This window comes from Oncorhynchus mykiss, chromosome 9, assembly GCF_013265735.2.
Source record: "Oncorhynchus mykiss isolate Arlee chromosome 9, USDA_OmykA_1.1, whole genome shotgun sequence".
In the NCBI taxonomy this organism is placed as follows: Eukaryota; Metazoa; Chordata; class Actinopteri; order Salmoniformes; family Salmonidae; genus Oncorhynchus; species Oncorhynchus mykiss.
This window is the reverse complement of record NC_048573.1, coordinates 63180502-63199635: the sequence shown is the minus strand read 5'-3', so window position 1 is coordinate 63199635 and position 19134 is coordinate 63180502. Positions and strand designations below refer to the sequence as shown.

General features: G+C 40.6%; 1 protein-coding gene across 1 annotated transcript in view; it reads left to right on the top strand.

The window, feature by feature from the left end:
- Positions 1-2421: 2421 nt before the first annotated feature.
- Positions 2422-19134, top strand: part of LOC110532613 (teashirt homolog 2-like) — a 75523-nt gene continuing 58810 nt past the window's right edge. Inside the window, exon 1 of the mRNA XM_021616667.2 lies at positions 2422-2951. Within this exon, the coding sequence (XP_021472342.2) occupies positions 2912-2951 (40 nt within the window). The 5' untranslated portion in view covers positions 2422-2911. The remainder of the gene's footprint in view (positions 2952-19134) is intronic.

Sequence of the window (19134 nt, the reverse complement as noted above, 5' to 3'; positions counted from 1 at the left end):
CATAGCCATGCAATCTCCATAAACAAAAATTGGCAGTAGAATGGCCTTACTGAAGAGCTCAGTGACTTTCAAATTGGCACTGTCACAGGATGCTGCCTTTCCAACATTAAACAGTTTTTTTTTACAGAGACATTTGAGAGATTTTTTGACAAAAAAAATGTGACTGATTGATGTTGAAGTGCATGTTTGTGCCTTTCTTGTGTTTAGCGAACATCGATTACATGTTTCATCATTGAATGAGTACATGTGAGCAACATCATTTGCAATTGGAATATGTTATATGATTTTATAATGTTGGGGCTTTGATATCCTCAGACAGACAAAAAAATTCAAACTAAGTATACACACATCAGTGTGTCTTTGTTTACGGCCTTCTCAGCATCCAGGCAACACAATGCATCTAATTGCTGCAACACTGAACATTTTGGAAGCTTGAAGCCACAAGTGTCCACAGTTAGGAACATAATCCCACTAAAACTGGTTTGTTACCATATGTTATGGTTGTGGATCATCAGCTATGTGGTGGAAAATCCATAAGCAGCCAAGTAAGAGAGATGCAGCCGTGTAACACTGAAATGCTTGACAAAAAGATGAGAAATTGTACTATAGCATAGACTAGTAGCAATATACAATATACTGTATATACACTGATTGTACCAAACATTAGGAACACATGCTCTTTCCATGACATAGATTGACTAGGTGAATCCAGGTAAAAGCTATGATCCCTAATTGATGTCCCTTGTTAAATCCACTTCAATCAGTGTAGATTAAGGGAAGGAGACAGGTTAAATATGGATTTTTAAGCCGTGAAACAATTGAGACATGGATTGTGTATGTGTGCCATTCAGAGTGAATGGGCAAGACAATATTTAAGTACCTTTGATTGGGGTATGGTAGTAGGTGCCAGGCGCACCGGTTTGAGTGTGTCAAGAACTGCAACACTGCTGAGTTTTTCACGCTCAACAGTTCCTTGTGTGTGTCAAGTTGGCTGGATGTCCTTTGGGTGGTGGAGTCAACATGGGCCAACATCCCTGTCGAACACTTTCGTCACCTTGTAGAGTCCATGACCCGACAATGGTGTTTGTACACTCAGTGTATAGCAGAGATATCCCATAGACATCAATGCATGATTCACGCATGCACACACGCACACACACACACACATGCACGCACGCACGCATGCATGCACACGCACACCCACACACACACATGCACGCACGCACGCATGCATGCACACGCACACCCACACACACACACACACAGCCTCCCATAGACATCAATGCATGATTTACACACACGCACGCACACACAAACATAAGAACACACACCCCTGAACTGAGGGGAGCTGGGTGGCGGTGTACACACACACATGCTTCTTTTGAAACACACAGCCGGGACCGGGGTGGGTGTTAAAAGCTGTCAGACAGGTATGGCTGGGGTTGCATCTAAACCGTGATTGATCACACCGGTTCAGGCCGAGTTCAGGGGAGGTCGCTGGCATTGTGGGTAAGATGACTGATATCCACATCAATGGCACGATGGAATATTATTATGAAGCCATTTGTAATGTAGGGACGGACTGGCCAAGGCAAACCAGTTTCTCCGAAAGGGTTTGTGAGATCATGTTGCACTGTGAGGACCACCGAAGTCATCCATCATATTACCTAAACCTAGTTTCTGATTATGTCATGAGAAGCTTCTCTATGTAATAGGAACACAATTTGTCTAAACTCCTACTTACCTCAATAATCTAGTAAGGACATTTCTGGTGAAGCAGTTGGTCAAGTTCTCCTGCAGCATTGCAATTCTCAAACAGAAATTGTAGAAATGGGCGGGGATTAGACATAATTATCACTGTACAAGATATTTCTAAAATATTAGAGCACAATATTACAGCACAAAACGTGTTTTTGTGAGGGTGAATGTGAAGTTGATGAACATGATGCTACGCAAGACTGATTCACAGATTACAAAGACATAAACAGGTGTTGTATACTTCTTATACAACTCTATAACCTCATATTATAGCATTTACTATGTTTGGAAGTAATTTCAGTTTTGAAATGCCTATTTCTTTCTTGCTTCCAACATCTCAGCACAACATTGTGAAAACAAAAGGTAATTTAAATTGATGACGTATAGTACCTTCTTTAAAAAAAGTTCCTACCGGGCCATATCCTGGTATTTTCTCTGGCCCCTGTCCCTTTAATAAGTTATTGAGCGTAACAAATGTATGGTTTCCACTAGCTTCCATAGCCATAAAACGAAAATTGGCACAAAATAAAGTCGCTTTTTGGTCTTACTTTAAGGTTAGCAGTGTTGTTACGGTTAAGGTTAGGTTTAATATACACATTTTATAAGATACATTTTAGAAATGGGCGGGGTTTAGACAAAATTATGACTTTGTGGCTAGTGACGACCAAATGTCTGACTGCCATCATCAAGTCCAGGCGAGGAGGGAGGAGTTTTTAATGTTCAGTTTGTACTATGTATCGATGTTTGCTGGCATCGCCTCACCCTGCCTGCTCCTTGCGTGATATAGCCTACTGTACCATTACCCAAACGTTTTACGCTCTTCCTTCCATATATGCTATTTATACAGGGTGCACTCAGAACCTGACTGGCATCTATCTGACGGACGTCGTCCTATGGCTTTGGTGGACCGAAACGGAAAGAAAAGGAGAAGACAATCCGCCCTATATGATCTAGGAACCGTGAAAGAAGAAGAATTGCTTTGACACCTGCATTGCCCAGGCAACGTTTTCTGACTCTGGATTTTATAGTAAGAGGAAAGAAGTAGCCTACTCTGAGAGCAAAATAGAGTCGCTCGCTCTGCATGGACTAGCTTATTAGACTGCATACTGATTTAACCTGGACAGAGTGAGCTACGTGAACTACGAGTTAAAAAATGCCAAGAAGGAAACAGCAGGCGCCGAAAAGGGCTGCGGGTAAGAGGACATTCACACGTATATTGGTATTGAACAATATTAGATGTTATTCTTATCAAACTGATATAGCCTCTTTACTGACCCAAAGCGAATATCAAAGTGACGGTAATACGAGATGACAAAGGTGCAATTTATTCAAATATACTCGAGTCTTTTTTTATAATAAGTTAAAGTTTTCTGTTTTTTGAATAAGAGAGAGATGCATAGGCTATAATGCGCACATATGTGGGGGTAATTTCATTGAATTAGTCTACTTTAGGGTTTGTAATTTAGTCCAAGTCATTCGAAAATAGTTTTACTAGAAAGCAAAAGTTGTGTGTATTACCATACACGATTAAGACGTGCGTAAAAGTACATTTCAGATGTGTGCTTCGGGTAGGCTGTCTGAAACAGTTTAACTTACAAAGAACTCTTATTATTTGATATCACGGACAAATGGAGAACAGAGTACTTTTTGGCGTGTGTGTGTGTCTACTGTGTTATGTGTTTAAACAAGATGTAGAACACCTGAGACAATCATTGACAACCACTAACAGTGTAATGCAAATGTTATGTAAATAGTTATACCTGACTGTCACTCAGTAAACTGAATACATACAGTAGGCCTACATCATCTACAGTGCAAGGTGGAAAATATGAACAAAGCTCTGTTGCCTAAATGTAGGTGTTATGGTTCATCAGGAAAAATACATGCACATCTTTCAAATAAGGCTAGAGTTTGTGTTGCCCTTAGTTTTTTGTGTGTGTACTTAAGCATATTTCTCAGTGTGGCCTTTCTTCATGTCATGACAAATAGTACTGTAGTGCTAAAGGTCATCAGTGTGCCAATACTTGGTTTGTTATGGTGACCAACTAATTTTAGTGTTTACTAATCGGGTTACTTAAGCCAGATTGATCATTACCAAAACCATCAGGCTGTCCTACTCCTTCTTTCATCCTTTGTTACTTCACTCTGCTAAATAATTGGTGTTAATGCTCAGTAATTCAGGCCATATACATCACCTGTATGATTAACCTTGTTCTTTGACAGTGTTTCCACCATTGTAATAACGCACTGTAGTGCAGACCAGTGGCTTTATTAAAATAGGGACTGAAAATATTTGAGATGATGGATATGAATTGATTGATAAAAGGTATTGTCAGTGGAGGTGGCAGGATGGGGTGGGTATAATTTGTGCAACGTTCCAACAGGAATCTGTTCCAAAAACTTCAGAAATAACAAGGTTGCCAACAAACAACGCATACAAAGTTGGATAGCCGCTGAATAAGATACCGGGTAGGGAGTGAGCTATTAGTTTTCACCCACCACGTTTATTCAGAAAAACGTCTCTGGTAGCCTATGGACAACGATTAAGAATAAGCTACGTTGGTGAGTTGATGCCTATTCGGCAGCTAGTTAGCTAGGTGAATTGATCATGCTACTTTGTATGCGTTGTTTGTTGGCAACCTTGCACTTTATGTAGTTTGTGGAACAGATTCCTGTTGGAACGTTCCACAAATTTATACCGACCCTGCAGTTCAGTGGGTTTCGAAGTTATCACTCCTTTTTATGATTGCGGATGTAGGCACCAGATGGTGGTGGTTCTCTGCCAGTAATGGCAGATCAATATAGTCGCTTAAGATCGTGAAACCCTTATCTAATAGACACCCACTCAAGTGTATGGACACACACACACACACACACACACACACACACACACACACAGACTGACAGAAAAGCACCTCCAAACACACACACACACACATCCTTATATACACACACACACACAGTGCCTTCGGAAAGTATTCAGACCCCTTGACTTTTATCACATTTTGTTACGTTACAGCCTTATTCTAAAATAGATAGTAAAAATAATGTAAAAAAGCACTCTACACACAATACCCCATAATGACAAAGCGAAAAAAAAAAAAATTAAACTTTTGCTTATTTATTAATAATAAAAATATAATTTATTACATCAATAGTCAGGCCCTTTGTTGTGAGACTTGAAATTGAGCTCAGGTGCGTTCTGTTTGCGTTGATCATATTTGAGATATGTTTTTACAACTTGATTGGAGTCCACCTTTTGGTTATTTCAATTGATTGGACATGAATTGGAAAGGCACATGTGTATATATAAGGTCCCACAGTTGACCGTGCATGTCAGAGCAAAAACATAGCCATGAGGTCAAAGGAATTGTCCGTGGAGCTCCGTGATGGTATTGTCAAAGCACAGATCTTGGGAAGGGTACCAAAAAATATCTGCAGCATTGAAGGTCCCGAAGAAAACAGTGGCCTCCCATCATTCTTAAATTGAATAAGTTTGGAACCACCAAGACTGTTCCTAGAGTGGTGGCCAAACTGAGCAATCGGGGGAGAAAGCCCTTGGTCAGAGAGGTGACCAAGAACCTGATGGTCACTCTGACGGAGCTCTAGAGTTTCTCTTTGGAGATGGGAGAACCTTCCAGAAGGGCAACCATCTCTGCAGCACTCCACCAATCAGGCCTTTATGGTAGAGTGGCCAGACTGAAGCCACTCCTCAATAAACGGCACATGACAGTCCGCTTGGAGTTTGCCAAAAGGCACCTAAAGACTCTCAGACTATGAGAAAGAAGATCCTATGGTCTGATGAAACCAAGATTGAACTTTTTGGCATGAATGCCAAACGTAATGTCTGGAGGAAACCTGGCACCATCCGTACGGTGAAGGATGGTGGGGTTGTATTTCAGCGGCAGGGACTGGGAGACTAGTCAGGATTGAGGGAAAGATGAACGGTGCAAAGTACAGAGAGATCCTTGATGAAAACCTGATCGAGTGCTCAGGACCTCAAACTGGGGCAAAGGTTCACCTTGCAACGCAACCACGGCCCTAAGCACACAGCCAAGACAACGCAGGAGTGGCTTCGGGACAAGTCCTTGAATGTGGTTGAGTGGCCCAGCCAGAGCCCGGACTTGAATCCGATCGAACATCTCTGGAGAGACATGAAAATAGCTGTCCAGCAACACTTCCAATCTACCCTGACAGAGCTTGAGAAGATCTGCAGAGAAGTGTGGCAAGCTTGAACTGTCATACCCAAGACGACTCAAGGCTGTAATCGCTACCAAACGTGTGTCAACAAAGTACTGAGGAAACTGTCTGAATACTTATGTCAATTAAATATTTTATTTTTTTAATTGTATTTTTTTATACATTTGCAAAAATTTCTAAAAATCTGTTTTTGCTTTGTCATTATGGTGTATTGTGTGTAAATTGGGGGGGGGGGGGGGGGGTCTGAATACTTTCCGAATGCATTGTAATGTACATACCTACATACACAAAACACCAGTCTCAATGTCAACAGTGAAGAGGCGAGTCCAGGATGCTGGCCTTCTTGGCAGAGTTGCAAAGAAAAAAACATACCTCAGGCTGACCAATAAAAATTTAAAAATTAAGATGGCCAAAAGAACAGACACTGGACAGAGGAACTCTGCCTTGAAAGCCAACATCCCGGAGTCGCCTGTTCACGTTGAGACTGGTGTTTTGCGGCTACTATTTAATGAAGCTGCCAGTTGAGGACTTGTGAGGTATCTGTTTCTCAAACTGGACACACTAATGTACTTGTCCTCTTGCTCAGTTGTGCACTGGGGCCTCCCGCTCCTCTTTTCTATTCTGGTTAGAGACCGTTTGTGCTGTTCTGTGAAGGGAGTAGTATTTAGTGTTGTGCGAGATCTTCAATTTCTTGGCAATTTCTCACATGGAATAGCCTTCATTTCTCAGAACAAGAATAGACTGCCGAGTTTCGGAAGAAAGGTCTGTTTCTAGTCATTTTGAGCCTGTAATCGAACCCACTAATGATGATGCTCCAGATAGTTGTATTGCTTCTTTAATCAGAACAACAGTTTTCACCTGTGCTAACATAATTGCAAAATGTTTTTCTAATGATCAACTAACCTTTTTAAAATGATAAACTTGGATTAGCTAACACAACGTGTCATTGGAACACAGGAGTGATGGTTGCTGATAATGGGCTTCTGTACGCCTATGTAGATATTCCATAAAAAATCTGTTGTTTCCAGGGATAATAGTCATTTACAACATTATCAATGTCAACACTGTATTTCTGATCCATTTTATGTTATTTTAATGGACAAAAAAAATTGCTTTTCTTTAGAAAACAAGGACATTTCTAAGTGACACCAAACTTCTGACCGGTAGTGTGTATACACACACACACACACACACACACACACACACACACACACACATAGTTGAAGTCGGAAATGTACGTATACCTTAGCCAAATACATTTTAAACTTAGTTTTTCACAATTAACATAGATAAGTTAGGATCACCACTTTATTTTAAGAATGTGAAATGTCAGAATAATAGTAGAGAGAATGATTTATTTCAGCTTATATTTCTTTCATCACATTCCCAGTGGGTCAGAAGTTTACATACACTCAATGAGTATTTGGTAGCATTGCCTTTCAATTTCGGGTAGCCTTCTACAAGCTTCCCACAATAAGTTGGGTGCATTTTGGCCCATTCCTCCTGACAGAGCTGGTGTAACTGAGTCAGGTTTGTGGACCTCCTTGCTCGCACATGCTTTTTCAGTTCTGCCAACAAATCTTCTATAGGATTGAGGTCAGGGCTTTGTGATGGCCACTCCAATACCTTGACTTTGTTGTCCTTAAGCCATTTTGCCACCACAACTTTGGAAGTATGCTTGGGGTCATTGTCCATTTGGAAGATCCATTTGCAACCAAGCTTTAACTTCCTGACTGATGTCTTGAGATGTTTCTTCAATATATCCATGTAATTTTCCTCACTCGTGATGCCATCTATTTTGTGAAGTGAACCAGTCCCTCCTTTAACAAAGCACCCCCACAACATGATGCTGCCACCCCCGTGCTTCACGTTTGGTATGGTGTTTTTCGGCTTGCAAGCCTCCCCCTTTTTCCTCCAAGCATAACAATGGTCATTATGGCCAAACAATTATATTTTTGTTTCATCAGACCAGAGGATATTTCTCCAAAAAGTACGATCCTTGTTCCAACGTGTAGTTACAAACCGTAACTGCACACTGTCTTTTTTTATGGCAGTTTTGGAGCAGTGGCTTCTTCCTTGCTGAGTGGGCGATATAGGACTCGTTTTACTGTGGATATAAATACTTTTGTACCTGTTTCCTCCAGCATCATCACAGAAGCTTCTAAAGCCATGACATTTTCTGGATTTTTCCAGGCTGTTTAAAGGCACAGTCAACTTAGTGTATGTAAACTTCTGACTCACTGGAATTTTGATACAGTGAAATAATCTGTCTGTAAACAATTGTTGGGGAAATTACTTGTCATGCACAAAGTAGATGTCCTAACCGAATTCATTAAAAATCCTACAATGTGATTTCTGGATATTTTTTCTTCTCATTTTGTCTGTCATAGTTGAAGTGTACCTATGATGAAAATTACAGGCCTCTCAGATCTTTTTAAGTGGGAGAACTTGCACAATTGGTGGCTGACAATACTTTTTTGGACCACTATATATACACTGCTCAAAAAAATAAAGGGAACACTAAAGTAACACATCCTAGATCTGAATGAATGAAATATTGTTATTAAATACTTTTTTCTTTACATAGTTGAATGTGCTGACAACAAAATCACACACAAATTATCAATGGAAAACCACACTACAGGCTGATCCAACTTTAATGTAATGTCCTTAAAACAAGTCAAAATGAGGCTCAGTAGTGTGTGTGGCCTCCACGTGCCTGTATGACCTCCCTACAACGCCTGGGCATGCTCCTGATGAGGTGGCAGATGGTCTCCTGAGGGATCTCCTCCCAGACCTGGACTAAAGCATTCGCCAACTCCTGGACAGTCTGTGGTGGATGGAACGAGACATGATGTCCCAGATGTGCTCAATTGGATTCAGGTCTGGGGAACGGGCGGGCCAGTCCATAGCATCAATGCCTTCCTCTTGCAGGAACTGCTGACACACTCCAGCCACATGAAGTCTAGCATTGTCTTGCATTAGGAGGAACCCAGGGCCAACCGCACCAGTAAATGGTCTCACAAGGGGTCCGAGGATCTCATCTCGGTACCTAATGGCAGTCAGGCTACCTCTGGTGAGCACATGGAGGGCTGTGCTGCCCCCCAAAGAAATGCCACCCCACACCATGACTGACCCACCGCCAAACCGGTCATGCTGGAGGATGTTGCAGGCAGCAGAACGTTCTCCACGGCGTCTCCAGACTGTCACGTCTGTCACGTGCTCGGTGTGAACCTGCTTTCATCTGTGAAGAGCACAAGGCGCCAGTGGCAAATTTGCCAATCTTGGTGTTCTCTGGCAAATGAAAAACGTCCTGCACGGTGTTGGGCTGTAAGCACAACCCCCACCTGTGGTCGTCGGGCCCTCATACCACCCTCATGGGGTCTGTTTCTGACCGTTTGAGCAGACACATGCACATTTGTGGCCTGCTGGAGGTCATTTTGCAGGGCTCTGGCAGTGCTCCTCCTGCTCCTCCTTGCACAAAGGCGGAGGTAGCGGTCCTGCTGCTGGGTTGTTGCCCTCCTGTTGTCTATTCCATTTGCACAACAACATGTGAAATTTATTGTCAATCAGTGTTGCTTCCTAAGTGGACAGTTCGATTTCACAGAAGTGTGATTGACCTTGGAGTTACATTGTGTTGTTTAAGTGTTCCCTTTATTTTTTTGAGCAGTGTATATCACACACACACACAGTTGAAGTCAGAAGTGTACATACACCTTAGTCAAATACATTTAAACTGAGTCTTCTTGGGTATGATGCTACAAGCCTGGCACACCTGTATTTGGGGAATTTCTCCCATTCTTCTCTGCAGATCCTTTCAAGCTCTGTCAGGGTGGAATGGGAGCTTTGCTTGACAGCTATTTTCATGTCTCTCCAGAGATGTTCAATCGGGTTCAAGTCCGAGCTCTGACTGGGCTACTCAAGGACATTCAGAGACTTTTCCCGAAGCCACTCCTGCATTGTTTTGGCTGTGTGATTAGGGTTGTTGTCCTGTTGTAAGGTGAACCTTTGCTCCAGTCTGCGGTCCTGAGAGCTCTGGAGCAGGTTTTCATGAAGGATCTCTCTGTACTTTGCTCTGTTAATCTTTGCCTCAATCCTAACTAGTCTCCCTGTCCCTGCCACTGAAAAACATGCTGCCACCACCATGCTTCACCGTAGTGATGGTGCCAGGTTTCCTCCTGACGTGACCCTTGGCATTCAGACCAAAGAGTTCTATCTTGGTTTTATTAGACCAGAGAATCTTGTTTCTCATATTCGGAGAGTCATTTAGGTGCCTTTTGGCTAACTCCAAGTGGGTTGTCATTTGCCTTTTGCAGAGGAGTGGCGTTCATCTGGCAACTGTACCATAAAGGCCTGATTGTTGGAGTGCTGCAGTGATGGTTGTCCTTCTGGAATGTTCTCCCATCTCCACAGAGGAACTCTAGAGCCCTGTCAGAGTGTCGCCTGTCGGGTTCTTGGTCACCTCTCTGACCAAGGCCTTTCTTCCCAGATTGCTCAGTTTGGCCAGGCGGCCAGCTCCAGGAAGAGTCTTGGTGGTTCCAAACTTCTTCCATTTAAGAATGATGGAGGCTACTGTGTTCTTGGGGACCTTCAATGCTGCTGAAATGTGTTGGTACCTTTCCCCAGATCTGTGCCTCTACACAATCCTGTCTCGGAGCTCCACGGACGATTCCTTCGCCCTTATGGCTTGGTTTTTGCTCTGACATGCACTGTCAACTGAGGGACCTTATGCAGGTTTGTGCCTTTCCAAATCATGTCCAATCAAATGAATTTACCACAGGTGGAGTCCAATCATTGTAGAAACATCTCAAGGATGGTCAATGGATACAGGATGCACCTGAGCTTCATTTCAAGTCTCATAGTAAAGGATCAGAAATCTTATGTAAATAAGGTATCTGTTTTTTATTATTTATAAATTGGCCAAAATTTCTAAAAACCTGTTTTCACTTTGTATTGTGTGTATATTGATGAGGAATAGTTTTTATTTAATCCATTATATAATAAGGCTGTAACAACAAAATGTTAGAAGTCCAAAGGGTCTAAATGCTTTCCATATGCACTGGGTATTTATTATTATTTATTATTATTATTCACACACTAAGTATTTTTGTCCCACAAAAATCCCTTTTCTTAAAAACAATGTGTCCCCAACCCACTATTATCCTGGGAACTTTTGAAAAGATGCCTAAGATCCCTTTACACGCTCTCAGCTGCCTCGTCTGTAATCTGGTAAATGTGTCAGCCCTTTAGAGAAATAAGCCTTCCTGAAGAGTTTCTTCATTGTTGAGGTAATTGTCTCCTCTTTGACAGGCACATTCATCAGTGGCTTAATGGTCAATCAAAAGTTGGCAGGCAGAGTGTTTCCATTCTTTCCTATCCACTACATTAGGAATACTTAATCAAAATGTCTCCCGGTAATGGTTGTGAAGAGTTCATGACTGACTGATCCGTTGTCTGTGCCCATAGAAAATTAACAGCTCGGCACCGGAGAGATGTTGGCCTGCAGATAAACAAATTGTGTATTAATATTTCATCTTCAAGACCTGGGATGTGCTAGCAGGCAGCTGAATATTCCTGGGCGTTGTTGTCATTTTTCTCACTCGCTTTTTTCCCCCTCTGTATTCTTGAAGGCTCTTTGCAGCTGTAACTCATTTCGCTTGATGACTTTACTGGGGTTACAGAGAGTGACGACAAATTGATTACCTGGCAGAGCAAGAATGGTGCGAAGAGAGACACGGGCTGACAGTCATGTTATAATAATATGTTTAGTGATGTGTGGATGGGAACCGGGAGAGAGGGCTATTGAAATGAGATGCAAGGATTCGTTTTTTTGTGCGGATGTAGTAGGCCTATACCTCAGTGAAAATGTGATTTTGAAGGTGTAATGAAGAGAATGTCCTCAGCTACAGCCCATTAATTTATGGGACATTTTGTGTGAGGCGACAGACATTCATGCGAATTTCAGTTACAGTATTAGATTTGCTCATCATTCATTGAACGTAAGGGTGACTTAAAGTTACAATTCCTTCCTGGCACCAAGGATTATGGGATGGAGTATAGGAAAGCATTTCAGTGTTTTGTTTCATATGTTGCAGACACATGCAACCCTATGACTGGACTAAATACTGTAGCTCTAGCTGTGCCTCAAACCGTTAGCCCAATTTAGCTTTTAAACAAGATACATTGGACAACAAACAAAGGCTTTAAGTGTTGCAGTGCCAGTACGTGAGTGACAGTAGCTTGTGGGGATTGGCAAGCTGAAAGTGATTTGTTCTGGAAACATCTTATCATCAAGAGAGATGTTGTTTATTCTAGTTCATGTAAAAAGAAAAGGATGTCCAGAGTAGCAGTTTGATTTGAAAGACAAAAGATGAAAGGTAAGGGCACCACCAAATATAGAAGTGATACATTTTCTGTCCTATTTTTCTATAGAAGATTATAACCTTTGCTAATTATTGTGTTTTGTACCAAAAAGTGTTGACTTTGTCAAAGGTCTTGATGGCTTAGTTTTGCTCTCATATTGAGTTGTCCTCATATTTAGTATAAGAGTAATATGGGGTGTGTTGTGATTTTGGAATGATAAATGCTGTTTAGTAAATGTTTTTTATCCAAAGAGACTTACAGTCATGTGTGCATACATTTTTCGAGTGGGTGGACCCAGCAGGATTCAACCCACAATCTTGGCATTGCAAGCACCATGCTCTACCAGCTAAGCTATAGAGATCTCATTACATTTCACGACAGTGAGGTGAGGTGACAGCAGGTGTGGATAGGTAATAGTGCGCCCCCCTGCTATCTATGTGATAAGAACAGAGACTCCTATGCCCTCCAGCGGACTGATCTCTCCTGTGTGGAAAACAGACTTATGATTGCTCTCAAGGCGAGTGCCTGACTGCCTGTGCAGTGTTGCACCGTACCTCCTCAGTCACAACGAGACTGCAGCCTACAACTGCAGCTTGCAACTGCTCATTCACCTTGCGTTCCCTCTGAGACCTGTGCTAGTTTCCAGGCAAATTACACAATTTGATATGCCATTGGGCTGGGTAATTCATGTGTCCATGTGATCATCGTAGCAGAAAAAGGCTTTCTTGTTATATTTTTGTTCCTCATTAAGGCAGACAATAACTAGAATATTGGGAGAGTTTAATGTAAGCAGGCTAAATCTCAAGGATCAAGGAAAGTATGCCACAGCACTGTGCTTTGTCCAGGTTACAGATACAATGGTTAAATGACCGAATTGGGGAAAAGACTGAAGAGTAAGGGCTGTTCATCTAAATGTACTTTGAAGATGAAAATGGGGAAGGATTAGTAGAGATAATGTAATAAAACACTGTTCCTGCTGTGTGACGGATGTTTGTATATGACGAAGTACAGTGGAGGATTTCCACTTGCCAAGAGCACTGCATTCTTGTAAGTATGCAATAAGCACATTTACCCTGTACATCACCTTATAAAACACAGTTTACTCCAACACAGGAAAGACGAGGACTACCTGAGAATTGTTGAATGAAATGTATGGTTGTAGACCTACTTTTTGGACATATGGCTATGAAGGCAGTGCTGGATCAGGTATCTAGCGCCATATGCCTCTCAAATGGATACATCCATATAAATCCATATCTGTTCTATTTGACCCAATTCACAGAAGAATATCCTGTGCTGTATATATGATGTTCTCTCATTTTAGTTGTATACACAACATATTGTGTACGCCACATCATATTGTATACTTGTGAAAAAAATAAAAAAGTAGTTGTGTGTAAGATTAGCATAGAGAAATTTCAAATTTGACGACAGCACCTCAACTATACAACATTTGAGCAATTTAGTGCTTTTGAGGTTGTTTTGTTTTGAATCTTATTTTTGGGGGGTTTTGATTAATTCATTTTATTTTTTTACACATAATGTGGGTTGAATGCTGTAACAACACAGAATAAAACAATTTAATACCAGTCCCATTGTTAGTGTCTGCCCATTACTGCTAATCGGTTATTACCCATAATTTATTTATTCACATTACTTTAATCAAATATTTCAGTAGTTGTGTATATTACATTTGATTACTTGATTATTTTATTCTCAAGTCATCAACTCATCTCTTTAGAGCTGCTGCCTATACTGTCTGACAAACATCATTTTAGTAGTTCTTCAAAGTAAATAAGGCTTTTATGACTGCTGAATACCTACTATCAATCACTTAGATTGGGTATTTTCAGGTAGAGAGACCTCGTGAATTAACTGCTCTCTATCCCTTTCCATCACGCATTCTCTCTTTCCTTTTCTTCCCCACACTAACCTAATGTGGCAGGCGTAAAAGAAACACACAGACCAGACAAGTAGGCGTGCAATGGATTATGGTCATTGTAGTTAGTTTAGCGCAGACAATGTGGTAAATTATGTAGAATTATTGGTCTGTTGGAAGCTACAACATCACAAAGTTCGCAGTAGTGATCTGATTTGTCTTTAGAGAAACTGTGCAAAGTGCACATTAAGCTCACTGAAAAAAGACACATAATAGAACTGATTGGGTCAATTAGTTGTTTTAAACAAAAAATAATCAACATTTTGGTTAATTGCTCAGTGCCACTGAATGCAAAAAAATCTAAAACGCAGTGAAAACATTAATCTGAAGTTATCTGCGGTGTACCTGACTTGCTTCTAATCAAATCCTTAATAGGCTTAAATTAAGATGTATTATGCAAATTAACTCTCAGCAGTTACTGTCTGCAGGAGCTAGGACAATATTGTGCTAATGGTGTGATCTGTTACAATTTATAAAGGTAAGCTGACTTCATACTGTGGCTCTATGCTTTTCCTAGAGGTCAAAAGGCAGTTCAATTTGCATTTAAATGTTGTTCATATTTTAGCATTTATTCTTAGAAAAAAGGGTTCCAAAAGGATTCTTCAGTTGTCCTCATATGAATAACTTTTAAAGAACAATTTTTCTTTTCAGGTAGAACCCTCTGTGCAAATGATTCTACATGGAACGCAAAAGAGTTCTACCTGGAACCAAAAAGCTGACCTCCCTGGCCTATGCTCTCCATTCTCTAGACTGGGTTCAAACGGAGGCTTTTACGTTTGAAAGAATTTCACCAATTCAATCACATTTCGTGTCTTGAAAGAACGACTCTTGTACATTAACCTCTTAGTATTCAACTATTCAGGAATATAAAGTGGGCAAAAAATCATGGTATTTTCAATGTCAATTACTGTATACTACTGTATTTGACAATCAATTCATTGATCAATCAACAGACTAAACAGAACCGTATATCGGTTTCTTCTGATTTTGGGCATTTAAAACTATTTTGCTATGATAGCAAAATATCAGATAGATATACAGATAGACATATAATGTCAGTTGATGGGCCTCTTAGTAACATATTGCAATAAACATTCATACTGAACAATATTCCTAATTCAATACAGCAAATGTAGTATGGTTACTCAAATCAGACTGTTTTCGCTCTTCACTTTCCATTGGTGTGCATTTCAAGCCTTGAGTTATTTGCCTGCATGTGCTGAGCCAGTCTTTTGAAACCAACATCTTAATTGAATCTCATTAAATAGCACTGACAGCTTGGGTGTTTTTGTTGAATATAGAGTAATTCTGCTGTGCTTGCAACTTGATTAAGAGGATTCAAGAGAACATATTATTGTATGCCTTGGTTTACTCTGGTATGTAAAATTAAGTCAATCATTAAAGGGAATAACCTTTTTTTTTTTAAAGGGAATTAAACTTTTTACCAGGCATGTACTTACTAGGTAACAGTTATGTTCCTTACAGTGCATTCGGATGTTATTTAGACCACTTCGACCCTTTTCCACATTTTGTATTCGAAGGAATTGTCGGTAGAGCTCTGAGGCAGGATTGTATCATGGTACAGATCTGGAGAAGGGTAACACCAAATGTTAGCAGCATTAAAGGTTCCCAAGAACACAGTAGACTCCCTCATTCTTAAACAGAATAAGTTTGGAACCACCAAGACTCCTCCTAGAGCTGGCCGCCCTGCCAAACTGAGCAATTGGGGGAAAGGGCCTTGGTCAGGGAGGTGACCAAGAACCTGATGGTCACTCTGACAAAGCCACTCAGTAAAAGGCACGTGACAGGCACCTAAAAGGACTCTGACCATGAGAAACAAGATTCTCTGGTCTGATGAAACCAAGATTGACCTCTTTGGCCTGAATGCCAAGCGTCACATCTGGAGTCTTGGTATCATCCCTACGGTGTTGGCAGCATCATGCTCATGTTTTCAGTGGCAGGGACTGGGAGAAGGATCGAGGGAAAGATGAACAGAGAAAAGTATAGAGATCCTTGATGAAAACCTGCTCCAGAGCACTCAGGACCTCAGACTGGGGCGACGGTTCACCTTCCAACGGGACAATGACCCTAAGAACACAGCCAAGACAATGCAGGAATGGCTTTGGGACAAGTCTGTGAATGTCCTTGAGTGGCCCAGCCAGATCCCGGACTTGAACCCGATCAAACATCTCAGGAGAGACATGTAAATAGCTGTGCAGCGACGCTCCCCATCCAACCTCATAGAGCTTGAGAGGAACTGCAGAGAAGAATATGAGAAACTCCCCAAACACAGGTGTGCCAAGCTTGTTGTGTCATATCCAAGACGACTCGAGGCTGTAATCGCTGCCAAAGGTGCTTCAACAAAGTACTGACTAAAGGGTCTAATTACTTATGTAAATCTAGTATTTTATTTGATATACATTTGCAAAAAATGTATAAATATATCTATCATTATGGGGTGTAGGAAATATTTTAATCAATTTTAGGACAATGCTGTAACGTAACAAAATGTGGAAAAAAGTGGGTCTGAATACTTTCCGAATGCGCTGTACTTGCCTATTAGTACTTACATTCTCATTTTCCAGGAAAATACAATACTAAACAAATAATTGAGCATCTTAGACAATTACTGCATGAGTTCATATGTATGTAATATCTTGTAGTATGTTATCTTGTAATGGCGTGGTATTTTGTTATTCTACTGGAACAGTGTTACCTTGGAAACTCAACATGCACAACAACAACGTACTATATAGTAACAGGACAGTTTGCATGCAACTCAAAATGTGAATCATTTTCACTTTATTGTTGCATTTATTCATGCAGGGCACAATATATTATCTTAGCTACAATAACAGAGTCCGTAGTAGACGGAGTTATGAAAAATATGCATCCTGTATCATCTAAGCTAGCAATAAAAGGCAATTGGAATTGGTTCAAAATTGTCTGTCCTTGTAATGAGAGGATGACGAATGGTATAATTTAGGGAAAGGAAATAAATGCGGGCAGACCAAAGAAATAATGGTTCTGTTGCATTTTTTATTCGCCATGAAGAGTCACTAATTCTGCTAAATATACCAGGAAATGTATGATCGCCAGTTAATCATTAGGTATTTTCTAACATTGTTATAGTCTGGTAGTAACACAAATGATGTATGGACAATGTAGATTTGATAGTGTGTGTATGAAGACGAGTAGGCTACACAAATATTTTCAAAATTGAATCCATTTCTTAGCCCACTTTTTCTTCTTTAGCCCCCCCCCCTCTTTTTTACCATTAACTCAGATCATCCTGTACTTAAGAACATGAATCATTGCAGATTCCAGTACTTGGCCCATGTATCATCTCAGATTGCAGACATCTGATTAAACTACACAAGTCCTTTTCACCATTTTTAAGATTATGAAAAGGGTAGGGGTTTTCCGAAGGAGATGGATCTAAAGCTCAATAATTTTGTCCTCCCATGATTAATAGTAGACAGGGAGGGCTTTGTACAGGAAAGAGATACACTTAGCCCACAATTAGATGTATCTAAGTGAAAGAAAACATGATGCCAAAGGCTTCCTGTATGAAATGACATGACTAATCATGAAAGGTTCACGTGGGTGTTAGATGCTGTGATGTCACAGATGAGATTTTAGAGACCGCAAATGTTTCATGACTGATTGGACAAATGCGTTTCTGGAATTTCCACACAATTCTAAAGTACACCCAGGCAACTTTTTCCAAAGAAATGTTGTTAGTTGAAAGGCAGAGAGGTGTGTGTGTGTGTGTGTGAGGGTTTCCGGTAATAACCGTCTTTTGGCGTTTTATTATAATTATTTTGGGCGAGAAATTAAATTGGTGCCGACCAATTGTCCGAGAGAATAAGAAATCCTGTTGCGAAATAATGCGTTAAAGACTCTTCATTGATGCAAATACCAGTTAATATAAATACATTTGACTGGTAATGCTATTCGGCCTATAGGTTAATTTGCATAATTTAGTGGAATTAAAATGTTGCTTGTGTACACAGTATATGCGTTATGTATCTTATTTATCACACTAGTACAGCATTCAGATACTGCTGCCGCAGTATGCATTTTGAATACATACACTACCGGTCAAAAGTGTTAGAACATCTACTCATTCAAGGGCTTTTCTTTATTTGGACTATTTTCTACTTTGTAAAATAATAGTGAATACATCAAAACTATGAAATAACACATGGAATCATCTAGCAATCAAAAAAGTGTTAAACAAATCAAAATATATTTTAGATTCTGCAATGTAGCCACCCTTTGTCTTGACAGCTTTGCACACACTTGGCATTCTGTCAACCAGCTTCACCTGGAATGCATTTCCAACATTCTTGAAGGAGTTCCCACATATGCTGAGCACTTGTTGGCTGCTTTTCCTTCACTCTGCGGTCTTACTCATCCCAAACCATCTCAATTTAGTTGAGGTCAGGGGATTGTGGAGGCCAAGTCAATTTTATTTTATTGATTTATTTAGCCAGGTAGGCCAGTAGAAAAATCTATGTACAATGTGTGCAAATGTAGAAGAGTAGGGAGGTAAGGCAATAAATACGCCATAGAGGAAAAATAATTACAATTTAGCATTAACACTGGAGTGATAGATGTGCAAATGATGATGTGCAAGTAGAGATACTGGGGTGCAAAAGAGGAAGAAGATAAATAACAATATGGGGAAGGGGTAGTTGTGGTGTGCTATTTACAGATTGGCTGTGTACAGGTACAGTGATCGTTAAGATGCTCTGACAGCTGATGCTTGAAGTTAGAGAGGGAGATATGACTCCAGCTTCAGTGATTTTATTTTTTTGCAAATCGTTCCAGTCATTGGCAGCAGAGAACTGGAAGGAAAGGCAGCCAAA